Raw genomic sequence first — 20,352 nt, 5'->3', positions numbered from 1 at the left:
GGGGGGGGGGAGATTGGGAGGGATGGCAATATTTTTGATCCCTGTCAAGTCACATGTCTGGTGATTTAAAGGTTTCCTCAACACCTGCTGTTAGATTCCTAAGTTGGAATGTTAAAGGTCTGAACAATCCAGTGAAACGGTCTAAAATATTTTCTCATATGAAACGCCTGAACCCAGACATAATATTCCTACAGGAAACACATTTGCAAAATTCAAATCAAGTCAGGCTCAAATATCCATGGATTGGGGAGATTTATCATTCGAGCTTCAACTCAAAAGCTAGAGGAGTTGCCATAATATTTAATAAGAATATTCATTTTACAGCATCAAGAATAATGAAGGATATAAATGGCAGATTTCTTATAATTGCAGGCTCCTTGTTCCACACTCCTGTTTTATTAGTAAACATTTATGCACCAAACTTTGATAAACCAGATTTTATAAACAATCTAGTTAGCACACTTCCATATCTTGATACTCATTTGTTAATTCTAGCTGGAGACCTGAATTGTGTAATGAATCCATCATTAGATCGCTCCTCATCTCGGTCCTATACACAGTCTAATATGTCTAAATCTATTTTGGATTTTGTGTCCCAAAATGGATATGTAGATCCATGGAGGACACGGAATCCACTAACAAGGACCTATTCTTTTTACTCTCAAATACACCAATCCTATTCCCGTATAGATTATTTTTTTGTTGATAGCTCTTTAATGCAGAGAGTCACGTCTTCTGAATACTATCCGATTGTTATTTCAGACCATTCTCCTCTAAGCATTGATATAAATTTTATAAACAAACCCAATTCTAGTCCTCGTTGGAGATTTAATACCCTCCTGCTATCAGATGAGCCATTTAATAAATTCATCTTATCATCAATTGATGATTTTCTAAGGTTCAATAAGAGCGATACAATTTCTCCCTCACTACTGTGGGAAACATTAAAAGCTTATCTTCGGGGTCAGATTATCTCTTTTTCAGCTAATATTAATAAAAATCTACGCACTAAGATATCAGAAATATCAACAAAAATTCAGAATATTGATAGGCAAAATGCCGTTAATCCATCACATGATTTGCTGAAACAGCGACAGGATCTTCAGATGGAACTCGATCTTTTAACTACATCTGATGCGGAGCGACTCTTGATACGATCTCGAGCCACTTATTATGAACATGGGGAAAAACCAAGTAGACTTCTGGCACATCAATTGAAACGAAAAGCCGGCTCTCACATAATATCACAAATCAACGATCGGTCGGGCAATCTTGTTTCAGATCCTGTCTCTATTAATGATACTTTTAAAAAATTCTACTGCAATTTGTATAAGTCTGAACTACAAGCAGACTCAAATGAGCTATGTGCCTTTCTTCAGGATATTGACATACCTAGGATAGACAAATTGCTTTCTGACCAACTTGAAGCTCCCATTAAATTAGAAGAAATATTTGCGTCAATTAAGGATATGCAAAGTGGTAAAACACCTGGCTCAGATGGTTTCTCTGCCGAATTTTTCAAAAAATTTAAAGATAAAATAGCCCCTCTTCTTCTTGAGGTTTATAATGAGTCATTTGGGCAGGGCTTGTTGCCTCCCACCTTGACTCAGGCCTCAATTTCTCTCCTGTTAAAGAAGGATAAGGATCTTAATGCCTGCGAGTCCTATAGACCTCTTTCACTTTTGAATGTGGATTTTAAGATTTTGTCTAAAGTACTCGCGACTCGGCTTGAGACAGTTCTCCCTCGGATTATTTCACAAGAACAGAATGGATTCATTAAAGGTCGCCAGTTGTTTTTTAATACTCGTACACTGTTGAATACAATTTTTTCAACTCATTCCTCTAAATCTCCTGAAGTGATAATTTCTCTTGATGCCGAGAAAGCTTTTGATCGAGTGGAATGGGAATATCTCTTTGCTGTTCTTAATGGGTTTGGTTTTGGAGAGAGGTTTGTGTCTTGGATCAAGCTACTTTATACATCCCCTCAAGCATGTATTCTCAGTAATTCCGTCCAATCTGATTATTTTACGGTGGGACGTGGTACTAGACAGGGTTGTCCTCTTTCTCCCCTCTTGTTTGCGTTAGCCATTGAACCCCTATCCGTTGCTCTAAGATCCCTTTCTTCTTTTCATGGAATCGTCCGCTCTGGTGTCGAGCTTAAATTGTCCTTATATGCAGATGACCTTCTCCTGTATGTCTCTGACCCTTTACGGAGTCTTCCCCCAATTTTAAATATTCTAGAAAAATTTGGATCATATTCTGGCTATAAAATTAACTCACTTAAAAGTGAATGCTATCCAGTGAATTCATTAGCTTTAAAGCTTAAGCCTTCTGATATCCCTTTTAGGCTCAGTCCCTCGGGATTTAGGTATTTAGGAATTAATATTACACGTACTTTGCCCTCAATGTTTTCTCAGAATTATGCCTCACTAGTTTCCCAAATTGCATCAGATTTACAGAGATGGAACTCTCTCCCTCTTTCATTGATTGGTAGGATTAATATTATCAAAATGAATGTGCTACCGAGACTTTTGTTTTTATATCAAAATATCCCTCTGTTCTTGCCCAAACAGTTCTTCAGGTCCCTGGATCAGATGGTCTCATCTTTTTTATGGAACGGAAAGGCCCCCAGAATGAGACTTTCTTTATTACAACAGTTCACCACAAACGGGGGTCTTTCTCTACCTAATTTCACAATGTATTACTGGTCCTCACATATCCATAAACTGACTTATTGGTTAAATTCACCTGATCTGATTTGGTGTAAACTTGAAATTCAGTCGATTTCTGCATCTTTTTCGCCCGCTTCAATTATTTATTCATCATTACCAATTAAATTATCCTCAGTTACTACAAATCCTATAGTGCTCTCAACACTCAGGATCTGGTCACAATTTAGGTCCCACTTTAAATTTGTATCACCCTCTAATAAAATGCCGTTACTAAAGAATCACATTTTTTCTCCAGCATCTAATAATGCTGCCTATAGAATTTGGTATGAGAAAGGTATTAGAACAATGAGAGACCTGTACGAAGATGGTTTATTTCTTAGTTTTTCAGAATTGTCTTCTAAATTTAATCTACCCACTTCACATTTGTTTCTTTACTTCCAAATTAGGCATTGCGTTTCATCGCAGTTTCAAAATTTTCTAGCTTTGCCTACTGACCCACCATGGGTTGAACTCTTAGTTTTGAGCCCCAATTTGAAATCTCCTCTTTCAATTATTTATGGAAAACTTATGGCAATAGAGGCCGACTCATCGGGTAAAACTAGAACTGCATGGGAACGTGAACTGGGTGTTAAACTATCAGATTCATGGTGGGATAAAGTTATTCTCAGCATACGTCAGAGTACACCATGTGCCAGACTACAGTTAATACAATTTAAAGTAATAAATAGAGTACACTTCTCAAAAACACGTTTATCTAAAATGTTCCCCTCAATACCAGACCAGTGTGATAGATGTCAGACTTCACCTTGCAACTTAAGTCATATGTTCTTTTTCTGCCCAAAACTGCAAGGGTTTTGGAAATATTTTTTCTCCATACTCTCAGGAGTTTTTAAGATTCAGTTTCAAAGTGATCCACTTATTGCTATTTTTGGAGTTCCTGGGACCACACTTAATCTATCCCGCCAGCAGGGGGAGGTCTTGGCCTTTTGCTCTCTCCTTGCCAGACGTTGTATTTTGCTCGCCTGGAAATCTCCCACACCACCATCTACATCACAATGGCTTAATACTGTAAGATTATACTTGAAGATGGAAAAAATTTTACTAACAGTGAAAGGTAGTTCAGAAAAATTTACCCACAAGTGGACACCCTTTGTGTCATATGTAAAATCTTTACCTTCATAGCGTATAGACTGATACGATTGACTCATCACATTACCATGTGACTTGTTTTTAGAGGATAAATGAAAGACTGAAATACTGTTTTCCTTTTGGTTTGTTGGGTCCCTCCTGTTCGTTCCTCCTCCCCCTCTCTCTCTCTCTTTTTTTTTTTTTTTTTTTTTTTTTTTCCTCTCTCTTTTTTTTTTTTTTTTTTCTTTCCTTATTTTGTCTTGTTTTTGGTTAAGGGGGGAAGGGGAGGGAGGGGAAGAGGGGAGGGAGGGGGGAAAGGGGGAAGGAAAAAAAAAGAAAAAATTGGAGAAGTCATGTAAATTCTGTTTAATGTATGTAATGTCAATTATATATTCTCCTGATAAATAAAAATTTAAAAAAAAAAAAAAACATTCACATACATTCAAAAGCCAATTAGTAAACGTTCTCTATCTAAGGAAGGAACTCAATTCTGAGTTATGTACTTTAAAACAGGCATCTAGAAAGCTGGAAAAAAAAAAGTGGCGCTGCACTAATGTTGAATGATTTTATTTAACTTGGAGAGATAGCCTGCTAACGTATAAGAAAGCTCTCCATAAAGCTAGAACTTTATATTATTCATATTTAATAAATAAGAATAAAAATAACCCCAGGTTTCTGTTGAGTACTATGGCTTGACTAATCAAAAGTCCATTCTCTGTTTACCAGTGTATCCCTACAACTAGAAGCAGTGAAGAATTCATGAGATTCTTTATAAATTAAATGATTTCAATTAGAGAGAAAATTCAAACCATCCTTCCTACTATCGCCTCTGGTTCCCTGTCAGATGAGACAACTTTAAAAATGTCACTAGAACCTGATTTATGTTTGGACTGTTTTCTCTGAATTGTCAAGAATAATAGCTTCATCCAAACCATCCACATGTCTGCTAGACCCCATCATAACCAAACTGTTTAAAGAGGTGTTTCCCCTAATTGATGTCCATTTTGGATCTGCTTAATTTGGCTTTAATGAATGGTTATGTACCACAGCACTTTAAGGTTGCTGTAATAAAATCTTTAATTTTGATTCAGAAATTCTGGCCAATTTTAGACCTATATAAAATCGAACATTCATATAAAAAATGTTCAAGAAAATAGTAGCAGGTCAGTTGCGTGAACATCTACAAAGAAATAATCTGTTTGAAGACTTTCAGTCAGGGTTTAGAGCTCATCATAGCACAGAAACGGCAATGGGGAAAGTGAAAGTTACTGGTGAAATTTTATGGGTGTGAACAAGCACCATCATTAAAATGGTTGAATTCTCACGGTTATCTTTTGCAGCAACTTGGAAGGCTTCCTGGAGGAGTTTGCAGACATCTCTAAAGAGGACCAGATCAAGAAACTCCATGATCTTCTCGGACCTCACATGCTCAGGAGGCTGAAAGCCGATGTGTTCAAGAACATGCCTGCAAAGACTGAGCTCATTGTCAGAGTGGAGCTCAGTCCCATGCAAAAGTAAGCTTTTTAAAGAAGAAATGGATTGTAGGCAGGAATTTACAAACGCACGTCTATTCAGTGTGTTATAAGCAACCTGGAGTAAAAAACAGGGTTTGATTCTGCTTTATCCTAAATCTGCTTGATCTCTGACCCCCTGCAGGAAATATTACAAGTTTATCTTGACGCGAAACTTTGAGGCTCTGAACTCCAAAGGTGGAGGGAACCAGGTGTCTCTGCTCAACATCATGATGGACCTGAAGAAGTGCTGCAACCACCCCTACCTGTTCCCCGTGGCTGCCGTGGTACTCTTTCTCTGGTTAATTTGTTTCCATACGGAGTTTATAAACGTGTTTAGTCTTCATTTTCAACATTCTTGTCCTTGTGCTAGTTTTACTTTGTCAATGTCGCTTCTTGTTTTTTTATTGTTTTTTTGTATTGAAGGAGGCTCCTGTTTTACCCAATGGTTCTTATGATGGTAATCTACTGGTGAAGTCCTCAGGAAAACTAACGTTGCTTCAGAAAATGCTGAAAAAACTCAAAGATGAAGGACACAGAGTTCTTATTTTCTCTCAGGTAAAAGTCAAATGAATATTATTTGTTGGCAGGAATCTACAGTTTTCATAGTTTGGTCACCATCAGACCATCAAGTTCAAGAATCTTTATTATCCCCAAGGGGCAATCTGTTTCACAGTCAGTAGGCACATAAAACATCCATACTAGACAAGACATTGAGACATTAAAGTTAACAGTACACAGATCATCGTTCGTTGAGAAGCCTGATCGCTGCAGGGATAAATGAGTTTTTCAGTCTGTTCGTCCAACATCTGGGCAGCAGATACCTGCGTCCAGGTGGAAGCAACCTGAAATCACCATGGAGTGGATGGGGCCGAGATGGTGTAGAGGCAGGGCAGCCGGCTTGGGACCCAAAAGTCCCAGGTTCGATCCCCGGTCACTGCATACCACGTGGTGTCTCTGGGCAGCACACCTCATCCCCAAAATGCCCCCCAGGCGCTTTCAGTAGCTGCCCACTGCACCACCCGGTGGTGGATGGGTTAAATGCAGAGACTAATTTCGCCATTGTATGGAAACATATTGTGATGACCCCAGAGGACCAGACTGAACTTTTTTGGATTTTTCTACCTGGATTATTGAGCATGCATCAGGATATATTGTGATGACATTATTATTATTATTATTATTATCAGGATCTGCCAGAATCATCCTGGCCTTGTTCACTGACCTTGTCTTGTGCAGGTCAGTGAGGTTCTGTAGGGCTATGTCAGCAGTTTTGCTACACATCGCTGAGTTCCCCCGAGAGTTTGCTCCTGTTTTTGCAGGTCCAAAGTCCAAACCAACAGATGAAGGTAAAAGTTAAGAGACTCAATAAAAAATGAATAAAACATTATCGTAAAAGTAGAATCAACATAAAACCCACTGAGCTTCTGATAAAAATACATTCTCTGGGCCTTCTTACAAAGTGAGTTCACGTGGGGGTCAAAGGTCAGTTTGTCATCAAGAACAGTTCCCAGATATTTATATTGCTTCAGTGTTAATGACCACAGGAATGGAAACTGAAGAGTCTTTTCTAAAATCAAAGACCATCTTCTTTGTCTTAGAAACATTTAACTTTACATTGGAAGACAGACCATTCAGTGAAGTCCCCGACCCCGGTCTAGGTCATCACTGCTGAGAAGGGACAAGATGACAGAGCCATCAGTAAACTTTATAATGTGATGGAAACTGGCTGTGACAATGGTTTGCATGGTTTATAAAATGAAAAATAGGGGTGAAAGAACGCAGCTCTGAGGGGAACCGGTGCAAAAGGTCATCTCCCTCGCTGAGATCGAACAGCTAGAAAGTCCATTCCAAGCTTATATATTTTTTTGTTAACAGATGACAAAGATGCTGGATCTACTAGAGGATTTTCTGGAGTTTGAAGGCTATAAATATGAACGGATTGATGGGGGGATTACCGGAGGCCTGCGACAGGAAGCCATTGACCGATTCAACGGTGAGCTTTTCTGTCAGCGCACGTTTTCCACAGCTAGGATGACCTTCTGCCATCCAAGTCTGGCTCATAAAGCCATTCTCTCCTTTCGTTTTATGTCACAGCCCCGGGTGCGCAGCAGTTCTGCTTCTTGCTTTCAACACGAGCCGGAGGTCTTGGCATCAACCTGGCCAGTGCAGACACCGTCATCATCTATGACTCCGACTGGAATCCCCACAATGACATCCAAGTAATGATTCCTAGTAGAATGGACACTCTTACATCCATCTACTTCATTTTTTTAAACTTTAGTAGCTTAAAAAGAGGTGGATTTTTTACATTTTATTTAGCAGTTTACCACTCTGATCTTCTTATGGCATCTTTCGGTTCCCTCAGGCTTTCAGCAGAGCCCACCGCATCGGCCAGAACAAGAAAGTGATGATCTACCGCTTTGTGACTCGGGGCTCGGTGGAGGAGAGAATCACTCAGGTAGCAAAGAGAAAAATGATGCTGACTCACCTGGTGGTGCGGCCCGGCCTGGGCTCGAAAACAGGCTCAATGTCCAAACAAGAGCTGGATGACATCCTCAAGTTTGGAACCGAGGAGCTTTTCAAGGATGAAATGGAGGCGGCACGAGCAATGGGTCTGTTTGTTTTCAACACAGCTACAGTTACACAACTTCAGCACCAGACGAGACAAGCATGCAGGAGAAGGTTTCAGAGAAACATGTTTTTGAAGGCGCTGAGGAGATCTTACTGCATTTATATAGGAAAATATTTGATAAATACATATGAATAATTCAAAACGTCTAAGTTACAAATACTAAAAGTCATAGCACATTATTCCCAGTTGAACCAAACATTTCGGTATACAAATGGTTCAAACAGCACAAAGTATGCAGTTTGATCGCTTAAAAATGAAATATAAATAGAAAAACAAAATGCTGACTCAGCATTCACACAGTAATCATGAAACGTTCATTAACAGTTTTCTTCTTGGTTTCATTTAGCAATAATTTACATTTAGTTAACTATTTAAAGTCTGTTTGTGTAATTGATTAAGAGCGTCTCATCACCAGGTGACAACAAAGATGGCGAGGAGGGAAATGTGATTCACTATGACGATGATGCCATTTCCAAGCTGCTGGACCGGAGCCAGGACGCGACCGAGGACACAGAGATACAGAACATGAACGAGTACCTGAGCTCCTTCAAGGTGGCTCAGTATGTTGTGAAAGAAGAAGACGGAGAGGTGAGAACACAACCACGTCCCTCAGAAAGACAAAACTTACCTGAGAATCTTGGAAAACTGCCAAACAGTTTTTTTTTTCTATTTTAAACTCTGATTCTTCATTTGTGAGTGGATGTTTGTTTATGTCCATGTCCAGGAGGAGGTGGAGCGAGAGATCATCAAGCAGGAGGAGAACGTGGACCCTGACTACTGGGAGAAACTCCTCCGCCATCACTACGAGCAGCAGCAGGAGGACCTGGCTCGAAACCTGGGCAAAGGCAAACGCGTTCGGAAGCAGGTCAACTACAACGATACGACCCAGGAGGACCAAGGTAGGTCCTGCTGGCACACAGCTAGTTTACACACGCTGGGTTTTATATGCTGTCTTTAACAATAAATAGGTTTTGTCAGTATTATATAAAATAAGAGCCATTTTCAGTCATTACCACCACTATTATAAACACAAGCATCCTCGAGGAAGGAAACATCATATATACATCATGTATATATACATGTGTATATATATATATAATTATATATGTATGTGTATATATATATATATATATATATATATAGATAGATAGATAGAGAGAGAGAGAGATAGAGAGAGAGATAGATAGATAGATAGATAGATAGATAGATAGATAGATAGATAGAGATAGTGAGAGAGAGAGAGAGATAGAGATATAGAGAGATAGAAATATAGAGCGAGTGATAGAGTGCGAGAGATAGAGAGTGCGAGAGATAGAGAGAGCGAGAGATAGAGAGAGCGAGAGAGAGATAGAGAGAGAGAGAGCGAGAGATAGAGAGAGCGAGAGAGAGAGATAGCAAGAGCGAGAGAGAGAGCGATAGAGAGATAGTGAGAGAGAGAGAGAGAGAGAGAGAGAGAGAGAGAGAGAGATAGCGAAAGAGATACGTTGATATAGTGAGCGAGAGAGATAGAGAAAGCAAAAGTGAGAGATAGAGAGAGAGAGATAAAACCATTATGATTGCTTCCTCTGCAGTGATGTGCAATAATAAAAATAAAGATCAAACTCCTCGGATGAGAAGAAAAACATTTTCAAGAATCAAAATAAGAAGTTAAGTTGCCTTTAATTAAATCTGCTAAGATTATTAAATTAGTGTACACAGTCCACATCTGGAGAGGCTTTGCTGTGTTCCTGAAGACACCTTTAAAGTGTTTGTGAAGCTCTTGCACCTCCAGTCTCCCACACTGGATTTAAATCCCTTCGTTTCAACAGGTCAACGGTTTCTCAGTCACTTGCAGTTGATGTTTTAGGAGTGTGTAGAGCAGCTGAGAGTACACTCTAAATTAATGTGAGAGCTGTAGTTATCAGCACTCCTCTCAGTTCCAGAGGACTGAGGAGTGGCGCTCCTGCAGGCCCAGCTCGGCTGTAGTGGTCTGTAGTAATCTGCAGTGCCATGGCGCCCTCGGGTGGCCACCAACAGAAGCGAACGCAATGTACTGTTTCTCTTTGATGTGTTGCTCAGAGTGGCAGGATGATCTTTCAGACAATCAGTCGGAGTACTCCGTGGGGTCCGAGGACGAGGACGAAGACTTTGAAGAGAGGCCTGAAGGTAGGCAGCACGATTACCCTTACTTAATAGTTCTGCGTACCCACCCTATAAGACTGCATTATTCAAGGTGTTGCACAAACTTGCAAGTTAATGCCTTATTTTTTTAACTTCAAACTGGTTTCTCCCCCAGGTGGACGCAGACAGTCCCGTCGGCAGCTCAAGAATGAGAAAGACAAACCTCTTCCACCCTTACTGGCACGAGTCGGAGGGAGCATCGAGGTATGAATTCAGTTTAGTTTCATATACGTATATGTATGTATGTATTTATATCTCCTGGATACTGATTCAGAAGTGCAACAGTCATCAATCACCTCCTCTACATGGGTGCTGTATGCCAAAAATGAGCGAGACACAGACTCACTGATTCAGCTCATCAGGATATACGGCAAGGACATTTGAATGTCATTCGGACTGGATCAGTGCAGTCGAATGGTAGCAAGAGAGGCAGGATGATCACAACCAAAGGGGTTGAACTACCTGAAGGCAACATTGCAGCTGTCCAGGACCGCTACAAATACTTTGGAATCCCACAGACAAATGGAATGATGAGGCTGCAAGAAAGTCAGCCACAACCAAATACATACAGAGAATAAGGCAGGTCCTGAAGAGCCAGCTGAACGGCAAGAACAAAGTCCTATCCATCAACACGTGTGCACCATCAGTCATCAGATACCCAGCTGGTATAATAGCCTGACTAAAAGAGGAGATAGAAGACACTGATATCAAAAGCTCCTCATACTGCATGGACAGTTTCACCCCAAGTCCAGCGTCCTGAGACTGTACACGAAGAGAAAGGACCAGTGAGGCACTAATCATGGCAGCGCAAGAACAATAGAGACTATATAGATAGTTTCACAGATATTGAAAAGACACGATTTAAAGATATTGAAAATCACGAGGACTGGTCAAAAAATGTTGAAACAAAATTTGAACAATCTAAAAAAGTTAAGTCTGGTCCTCTGGACATACAAAAAAACAAAACAAAGCAAAAAAAAAAAAGTAGAAACTTTTTGGCTTTCATCCGAAAGACTTCTTCAGTCTGAGTCCAGAGGACCAGACTTAACTTTGTTAGATTTTTCTACCTGGATTATTGAGCATTCATCAGGAAAATTTGCACATTATTTTTCTCATATGGATAGATTTTATGTATTGAATTGAAAATTTGAAAGCAAAACTTTGTGAACGGCAGCCAACTACTACGTGTTTGTTTACTTATGGAAAAATCCAAAGTGACCCAAAAATAGGTGAACTATGGTGACATCCATGGAAGGGTTATGACTGAGAAGCCTGGATATTTTAAGGATCGGTACATATTTATACTCAGATTGGTTGCGTAAAGGATGCAGACAAAAGGATAGTTTAAGATAATTTACCAATGTAGAAAACATTTCACTAAAGCTGCGAGTGTTTAATGCTGAGCTCTGTTTTCATGGCGCCCCACCTTCCTGCTTGATTCCCCCAAATTTATCCTTGACCGTTGTCTAACTTGTTACTTCTTTTGTGTTTAGCAGCAGATTTACTCATACTTGTATATTCTATCCTTGCCAAATCCACTCACACAGACGACCAGCCTAGCATAGACCAGTCACGTCTCAAGCTTCCATGGGCCCAGCTTTTCCTCAGGCAGCTCAGTCTGCAGCTCATTGTTAGACTTTTTGTTGTTGTTTGTACTGCATCATCCATTTCAAACCTTTTTACACAGTTTTCTCCTCATTGTCATAAGGTCCTGGGGTTCAACACCCGTCAGAGGAAGGCCTTCCTTAACGCCATCATGCGCTGGGGCATGCCTCCTCAAGACGCCTTCAACTCGCACTGGCTGGTTCGGGACCTCAGAGGGAAAAGTGAGCGGGAGTTCAGGTGATGCCCTAAAACTGTTCTGATCTGACTGATGTCCAACACACTCTGAGAGCTAACAGACTGAGCAAGAACTTTGCCAAAAATATTTGGAGTCGACATCTCATGAATCTCTGGACACGTTACAATAAAACAATTAGAAAATTATCAGTATATATGAAACTATTTAATGTTTCAAGCACCGTAATTTCCGGACTATAAGCCGCTACGTTTTTCACTAGCGTTGAACCTCGCAGCATATACAATGCTGCGGCTAATTTATGGATTGATTTATTTTTGACGGTCTAACGAGCTTTATGCTGCGCTCACACTAAATTCTTCAGATCAGTCATTCTGTGCTTCATGCACACACCCTCATCATGGAAAACACACGAAGAAATGCGTATGATGCAGCTTTCAAGTTAAAGGCCATCGATCTGGCTGTCGAAGAAGGAATGAAGCTGCTGCACGTAAGCTTGGCATTAGAGTTGCATTCAGGCCCAAAACATCTGACCCGACCCGGGCCTAGTCCGTAGCCATAATTTCCAAACCCCACCCGACCCAATGAATTAACAGTAATTACAGGTCTGAACCTGAAAAAAACCCGAAATAAACACGCGCGGCTGAGTAAAAGGGGCCAGAAGATCTGAGCTGTTTCTGGATATTTTGTGATCTCACCTGTTTGGGTTGATGGATCGCTGGCAGTAGTTCATCTGAAGCTTAACTGAACTTTTTACCTCTTTCAAGGTCGGTCAGCGCGCGGTGAAACGGCAGCGTGCTGACCGGCCTTGATGATGGTGATTGTATGGCAAGCCACGTTGCCATATAATTTGATCGTCAGTTGCACGTGTCCGCTGACGCAATCAAAAGCCCGACACCGACCCAGCCCGCACATTAAGCACTTTATTATGGCTCGGGCCGGTCCGAATTCGGGTCGGGCGGGGCCGGGTTCGGGTTAGAAATGACAGCTCTACTTGGCATCAATAAATAAATGGTGAGACGTGGGAGACGGCAGCATGAAGAACTGAATCAATGCAAAAAGATGACAGAAGCTTTCAGAGGTAAAAAAAAAAAAAAAAAAAGGCAGATGGCTCAAATTAGAAAATGTTCTTGAAGACTGGGCGAACACACAAAGAGCAGACGGCCGAGGGGTTTCCACCGTGCAGAGCCGACTGAACGTCAAAACAATCGCCACCAATAACAAGAGTGGAGATTTTAGATTTTTTTTTTAATAAACATAGCAATCAGCGACTTTTCCTGGTAGGCTACTGTATTTATTCATTTGTGTATTTGTTAACCAGCCGTGTTACAGGCACTGTTCAGAAAAAGCATTTACTATATGTATTTGTGTATGTTACCGGTAGCCTACGTATTTAATTAAACGTTTAAAAAATCTTACAGTGTAAATATCTTATGTTACAACATGGGCACCTGCAGCTTATAGACGAGGGTGACCTATATATGTACAAAATGTATTAATTTTTTTCATTTAGTGGGTGCGGCTTATATTCAGGTGCGCTCAATAGTCCGGAAATTACAGTAAATGCAATTTGAGATGGCTTCCACAACTAATCAACACAAAAATGTCAAAAACTCAGTAAAATGTACAAATACTGAGATATCAATCAATGCGGTAGTAGCTGAAAGTCATTCACAACACATACTCCGAGTGTGACATCTTGCCATTTTGCATGAGGTCACACAGAACCTTTTTTTAAAAAGTCATTTTTCAACATAAGATGATTCCAAGCTTGTGGTGGTAAGAACAAGAACAAAGCTTGTTCTGGCCAGAACATTTCATCCTTCGCCAGAAAGACAAGTGACAAACTCCTGGGGAGTCCTCATAGTTGGAACGTCCACATTTCTGCTTTTCCATACGAACTACTCCCACCTCCAATCACAGAACAACAAAAAAATGTGTCGAGAACAAGAAATTCAAACCCAGGGCTGCAAGAAAAATAATGTCATTCTTTTCTTGTAGACATAGGAGGGATAAAGTTTCTTGCTTGTAGCGTGTGCTGCATCTCTTAGTCTAAAGCAGTGGTTCCCAACCATTGTCCCTGAGGAACACCATCCTGCATGTATGTTGTTTCTCTGCTCCAACACACATGATTCAATGATTTAATTACTTTCTCAAGATCTGCAGAAGCCTGTTAATCACCCGTTCTTTCAAATCAGGTGTTGGCGCAGAGAAGCAACGAAACCATGCAGGATGGTGTTCCGCAAGGACCAGGGTTGGGAACCACTGATCTAAAGGGCGACATGCATTCCTTCAAGGAATGCAAGGCCTTCCATCTCAAATTCATTAGCTTGCATATACCTTTTATTATCACATATCCAAACAGAACAATCACTGCTGCCTTACAACATTTACAACGAACAGTTATACGAGGGCCATTTTTAATTCTAAGGACATTATTGAATTGTGCTGCCCTGCTCTTGTTATTGAAAGTGCTTCGCTTGTGTTACTACTGTACGTACCGGATTATCTCCCTAGTCGCAAACTGGTAGAAAATATGGTGTCATTGCATGTCACCTTCTTCTTTCTCTTAAGTTTACTGCAAAGTGTCTCTGTTTACTAGGGCTTATGTGTCTCTATTTATGAGACATTTATGTGAGCCAGGCGCCGACGGAGCAGAGACCTTTGCTGATGGAGTCCCCCGCGAGGGCCTGTCTCGTCAGCACGTTCTCACCAGGATCGGCGTCATGTCGCTTGTCAGGAAAAAGGTACGGCTTTTTCAACCGGAGAATAAACACAGAGCGATTAGAAAAAAGTAGGTCAGCACATTTGATGTTTAGTAAAATTTGTTCCTTGGCTGGTGAGCTCACCAGGATAGGATAAGGAAAATCTTTATAAAAAAAAAAAAAGCTATGAATATTAAAATAGCATCAACATGAAATGCTTGCCAGTCAAGTTTGAATCTAAGACAAGTCTGTGCCTTTTTTCTACAGGCAAAATAAACTAGTGACTCAGTTTGACTGATGTAGTGTGCAGTCTAGTTCCTTCCAATCTGTTTAGATTGAAGAAAGTGAGCCGCCACTCGGAACTGTTGGCTTTCCATTAATACAGTTACATCATGGGCATCAGAGGCATCTGTAATGTTGGGGGGGGGACACTAGTGTGTGTGTGCACACGTGTGCAAAACATTGTACACTAGTTTACACAAAAAGCAACATTTCATCTAGATTTCCTTACTTTAATTCCACTTAAAGCATGTTTCTCACCAAGTTTGTGCAAATTCAGCTGTTTTAAAGACATTTTAACTTTAATACACTTCAGATCTGCACTATTTGTGTTTATAGAGAAATAAAAAAAACATCACCACTGGACTTTTTTTACTTGTGTTCAACACTACTCATCTAAAGGATGTTTCTCACAAAGCTTGAGGACAATAAGGTGCGAGGTTTTAAAGATATTTCAACTTTAATGCACCTGAACACACAGCGTCTCTTACACCTGCGGCGTCTTGCAGCGTCACAGTTACCGCTAAGCTAAGATGCTACAGACGTAGCGCTCCATTTCTCTCAAACATCCTCCTAACCGTGTATATATGTTTATGAACAACCCTCCCCGGGCTCGCTAAACTGGCGAGCGATCAACACAGAGGTACCTCCACCTCCTCCACCTGTGCGCATTTTCTGCCGAGGCAGGAGACACAGACCAGAAACACTGCAGGCTGGAGGAGGTAACCAGGAAAACCTGGAGTGGATTTTTTAGTGGTTTGAGTATTCTCCTATTAATCAAGTGGAATGGATTCGTTCACAAAGTAAGAGAAACTGCGTCGATTGAACTAATGTTTTATTTATAGTAAAAGTGTGTGGGGGGTCCAAATTAAATGTTTTTTTAATGTGTGTGTGGGGGAGGGACACACGTCCCCTTCACTTATAATGGTTGCAATGCCTATGAGTTAAATGCATATGTCAAACTCAAGGCCCGGGGGCCAAATATGGCCTTCGTTGGAATCTTATCTGGTCCCCAATATGTTATTTTAAATGTAAAATACTTTTATCACTTTAATTTTTTTTCAGTAATCTTTGATTATGATGTCAAAAGTGCAACAAAATGAGACCAATCAAACTCTTGCGGAGGAACCTGCAACCGAGAAAAGATGTCGAGTTTTAGATTTAGATTTAGATTCTGAAACCGGTCCTTAGTTTGAAAAAGGTTTTAATTTTGGCCCCGTTTTGTAAGTGGGTTTGACACCCCTGGTTAAATGCGTCTCTTTTGCTGCAGGTGCAGGAGTTTGAACATGTAAACGGGAAGCTGAGCTCTCCAGATCTGATTCCTATTGGGATGGAGCTGAAGAAACTCACTGAAAGTGTGTCTTCTGATTCCAACACCCCTGTGCCAGCCAGCCCTGTGGCCACGCAGCCCAGCACCCCCATCCCACCAGGTCGGAGCGCGGATATTTATTATATCTTTGAATGCGTGGTTAATGCACAGAATTTAAAAAAAATAATCAAGAAACAAAGTGCTAAGCTGTTGTTTTGCGGCAGTAGGGACGGAGTCTTTGGTGGGTAACGCTGAGGACAAGGAGACCACAGAACAAGACAGAAAAAAATCATCAGAGCAGGAAGTGAGTCATTGATTTGACCTCCTCCTACCTATCACTTTTCTTTCCTTCATCTTTATAGTCTTGTCCTTCTCCTCACAAGCCATCCTGTGATAAAACAACTCATTTCATCCACCTCAGGAGGTGCTTGTTGTTTCAGTTTCAGACACTTCTTAAGTTGGGCCTCTGCCCTCAGCCAACTTCTCACGGCGCCCCTTCTATTTCCCCACCCAGCAGGCTTCCAGTGCAGAGCCAGCCTCTGCACCTGAGAAAGCTGCTGACAGTGAGGAGAGCAAGGCCAGCTCAGAGGAGAAAACAGAAGATGAGAGGAACAGAAGCAAATCCCCCACCGCAAAGGCCGAGCCGTGCGCTCACTCAAAAGAGTCCGCTTTCAAGCCGACAGAGCTGCCATCCAGTCATACTTCACCGAAGAGTGAGTGGCTGCACGATCCAGGCGCCCAACATCTATTCATCTGCAAAGCTGTGTTTTGTATGTTTAATCTTTTGTTTCTCTTCTCCTCCTCAGCGGACCCCTGCAAAGAAGCTGAGAAGTCCTCTGAGAAAGGAGACGTTGGCTCTCCTCGAGAAAAAAACGAAGACAAAGAAAATAAGCCAGGTACACGGCGTCTGATGTGAATTCTCAAATGGAACGAGTACAAAAAGGCAAAAATAAATAAATAAAAGCTGTGCTCTTTAAGGAAACAACTTATCTATTTGTGGCCACATTACATGGCCGCCTTTTAAGAAAACGTCCTGTCTTTTGTGTGACGGCTGCAGATGACGTGAAGAGCGAAGCTGCATTAGAGGGTCGACTGAATGGAGACAAAGACTCTTTGGATGAGCTGGATGAGAGCAGAAAAGAGGAGAAAAATGGATTCAAAGCCAAGTTTATGTTTAATATTGCTGATGGAGGTTTTACTGGTGAGAAAACATCTTGTTTTGGCTTGGAAAAAAATAAGAACGGATGAGAGTTCAGACTCTTTTAGACGTTTCTCCTTGCATTTGCATAAACGCACAATGGAACGAGATGCAGTAATTCAGATTTATATTCAAATTTAAAACAAATCATTGATCTGTAGCAGGTGCGTTTAAGGCCATGTTAGGATTAGAGCCCGACTGATGTGGAAATTTTGGCTATCGCCGATACCAATATTTAAAGTTGCATTCGGGCCCCAAAAATCCAATCCGACCTGGCCCCAGCCTGTAGCCATCATTTCCGAACCCGACCCGACAAATCAACGGTAATTACAGGTCCGAACCCGACCCAACATTTTCAATTAAGCTTTGACTGCTTATATAGTTATTAACAGTTGGCGGACGCGTGCGACTAATGGGGCAGAAGATCGGAGCTGAGGGGGTGAAGGAAACAGTTCAGCGTGAGGGAAGTTGAGTGTTAACTCTGTAGATTTTTAGCTAATGCGTCTGTATCGTACCGGCAGTTATCGACAGGGGTGGTGGGTTCAGTTCTGTTGACCGCTCTCCTTGTATAATGGTACGGGAAACACGGATATGAGTTTATTTTGACATTAAGATGCAAAGGTACTAGAGCAAACCAGTGTGATGTGTTTGTCAGCAGGATACAGTTATCGTTATTATAGGAAAACAAAAAGGACATATTAAAATTTTAATGGAAATTTATTATATTATTAAATAAAAGAAAAATGCCACTCATTTACATGATGTTACAATGGGACATCAGCAGGAAGAAAAAAACTTGTAGAAATCAAGTTTTATAACAAAACCTATGAAAACGTGGTGAATTGAAGTGCCTGTTTCACAAGTATGTATCCCTTTTTTGAAAGATAACATTAATTGCTAAAGGCATAAAGAAATTCACGCCGCTGAGATGAACGGGATTAACAGATTAGCAGGATTATTATTATTTTGTAGCAGCAAAATAATAATGCTATTTTGCTATTATTATTATTATTTATACACTGATTTGCTCTAGTACCTTTAGACTTATGCATCTTAATGACCAAATAAACTTGCATACATGCCAAATTGAATTCTGTCATCACTTCCTGTTGGTTAACAGGAAGTGATGACAAAAGGGAACATCTGCATGTAAACAGAGCACCGCTGCTACAATGGCTAACAACAGAAAGTAAAGAATCTGATGTTTCTTTAGATTATTTCGAGTCCCTATTAGAAGGAGACGAAGAAGAGTCAGTTTAAATAATATTGCTTCAATAAACAAAGACCAAGGAGTTTTCCTTTTAAAGGGTTCCCTTTTGATGTCACTTCCTGTTTCATTTTTGCTTTGCCAAGTAAAACAAACAAACAAAAAGGCTGTTATGTGATGAAATGGGTATAATCATGTGTATTATGCCAATTCTCTTAAATATTACAATGTTTTCTTCCACTTTGTTGAGTTTGTAGGAAATGCATGGCATTTTAAAAGCCTCACATTCATTCAAGGAATGCATATTAAATTATATTAATATAACAATAAGGAACAATAATAATGAAATAATGAATAATGGAGAATTAAACTAAAAAACTCAAATCATCTTATGAGAGGAGAGAAAGTTGTATTTGTGTTAGTCAAATTTTATAAATGACAATATGCAGGATCTCAGTAGTTCTCTTAATATTTCTTAATATCGCAATATTTATTGTGAGATCTTTGATCTGTTGGAGCTCAGGGCATGTGCTGTGTGTGACTCTCAGCTACTACCACACAATTGTAGAATAAAAGGTTTAAAATTTGCTGTGGCATACACATGTTTAAGTTGGCTAATTAGAAGCAAAAGTAATGTTTATATTTCTTTGTATATATAAACTTTCTATTCTTTAGTATTCTTTACCTTTAAGGTCTTATGTTAATTTATTTCCAGTGATATAATGAAAAGAAAGTATTGTAATTAATCATGTTTGACTTAAGATGCTTTTCAGACTCTCTAAATGATGGTAAAATCCTAACTTTTTGTTGTTGTTTATTTATTTATTTTCTGAAAATTGTCTGCTTTTACTGTCATGCTGTCAGAGTTGCACACCCTCTGGCAAACAGAGGAGCGAGCGGCGCGGTCTTCTGGAAAAATACACGACATCTGGCATCGTCGCCATGACTACTGGCTGCTGGCTGGCATCGTAACGTATCCTTTCCCGTGTCAGAGCCAAAAGCTCAACATCTCTGCAAAGTAATGTAATTACTGACGGCAGGAAAGAGCTGCAGCGGAAAAAAGGCTGAGATTTACAAAATGCGATGAGAGATTCACAGCCAGGCTGTGCACAAACGCACACCTCGGTTTTATTTGATGAGTTTCGTGAGCTCCTGCGCTCCCGTTTGTTTTCTTTGACCAGGACTCCATATCAGACATGGCTATGCTCGCTGGCAAGACATTCAGAATGACCCGCGTTACGCTATTCTGAATGAGCCCTTCAAAACTGAGATACACAAGGGCAACTACTTAGAGATGAAGAACAAGTTCCTGGCGCGCCGCTTTAAGGCAAGCTGAAACCTTTTATTTTGTTTTAATGACAACTAATCATTGTTTTTTTATTGTTTTTAACAATTCATCTACATCTTCATGGGTTGTGCTACTTCAGCTATTCGATTATCAAAATGATCAGCTTATTAAGGAGATGGGCGTTATACCTTTTAGTTTATGTAACTTCTTTATTTTTCAAAACATTAATCTTTATTTGCAATATTTTTCCTATAGAAATACATAACAATCTCTTTAATTCCTTCATAAAAATTGTTTTTGAAAACTGCTTCAGCACACTGGCTCTGTTTTTGTCTCGAGTTAGGTTAGCTTTTAGCTATCATTCAACTACTTTTAGCTTTTAGCTAGCATATTGCTATTTTAAATTTTTAGCTTTTGTTTTGCTACTTTTAGCATCTAGCTAGTCTTTTTTGCTATTTTTAA

General features: G+C 40.2%; 1 protein-coding gene across 1 annotated transcript in view; it reads left to right on the top strand.

Moving 5' to 3' along the window:
* The window catches only part of chd5 (chromodomain helicase DNA binding protein 5), a 69,964-nt gene that overhangs the window by 43,374 nt on the left and 6,238 nt on the right, over nucleotides 1-20,352 (top strand). The window contains exons 18-36 of the mRNA XM_037678967.1: nucleotides 5,141-5,314; nucleotides 5,457-5,598; nucleotides 5,738-5,869; nucleotides 7,190-7,307; nucleotides 7,409-7,533; nucleotides 7,680-7,926; nucleotides 8,362-8,534; nucleotides 8,671-8,845; nucleotides 10,005-10,091; nucleotides 10,222-10,310; nucleotides 11,815-11,948; nucleotides 14,507-14,651; nucleotides 16,159-16,318; nucleotides 16,425-16,501; nucleotides 16,715-16,910; nucleotides 17,004-17,093; nucleotides 17,255-17,398; nucleotides 19,467-19,575; nucleotides 19,797-19,929. Of these exons, the coding sequence (XP_037534895.1) occupies nucleotides 5,141-5,314; nucleotides 5,457-5,598; nucleotides 5,738-5,869; nucleotides 7,190-7,307; nucleotides 7,409-7,533; nucleotides 7,680-7,926; nucleotides 8,362-8,534; nucleotides 8,671-8,845; nucleotides 10,005-10,091; nucleotides 10,222-10,310; nucleotides 11,815-11,948; nucleotides 14,507-14,651; nucleotides 16,159-16,318; nucleotides 16,425-16,501; nucleotides 16,715-16,910; nucleotides 17,004-17,093; nucleotides 17,255-17,398; nucleotides 19,467-19,575; nucleotides 19,797-19,929 (2,650 nt within the window). The remainder of the gene's footprint in view (nucleotides 1-5,140; nucleotides 5,315-5,456; nucleotides 5,599-5,737; nucleotides 5,870-7,189; nucleotides 7,308-7,408; nucleotides 7,534-7,679; nucleotides 7,927-8,361; nucleotides 8,535-8,670; nucleotides 8,846-10,004; nucleotides 10,092-10,221; nucleotides 10,311-11,814; nucleotides 11,949-14,506; nucleotides 14,652-16,158; nucleotides 16,319-16,424; nucleotides 16,502-16,714; nucleotides 16,911-17,003; nucleotides 17,094-17,254; nucleotides 17,399-19,466; nucleotides 19,576-19,796; nucleotides 19,930-20,352) is intronic.

This window comes from Nematolebias whitei, chromosome 7 (assembly GCF_014905685.2).
Source record: "Nematolebias whitei isolate Nwh7 chromosome 7, NemWhi1, whole genome shotgun sequence".
NCBI lineage: Eukaryota > Metazoa > Chordata > Actinopteri > Cyprinodontiformes > Rivulidae > Nematolebias > Nematolebias whitei.
This window is presented reverse-complemented; position numbering and strand designations above follow the sequence as displayed.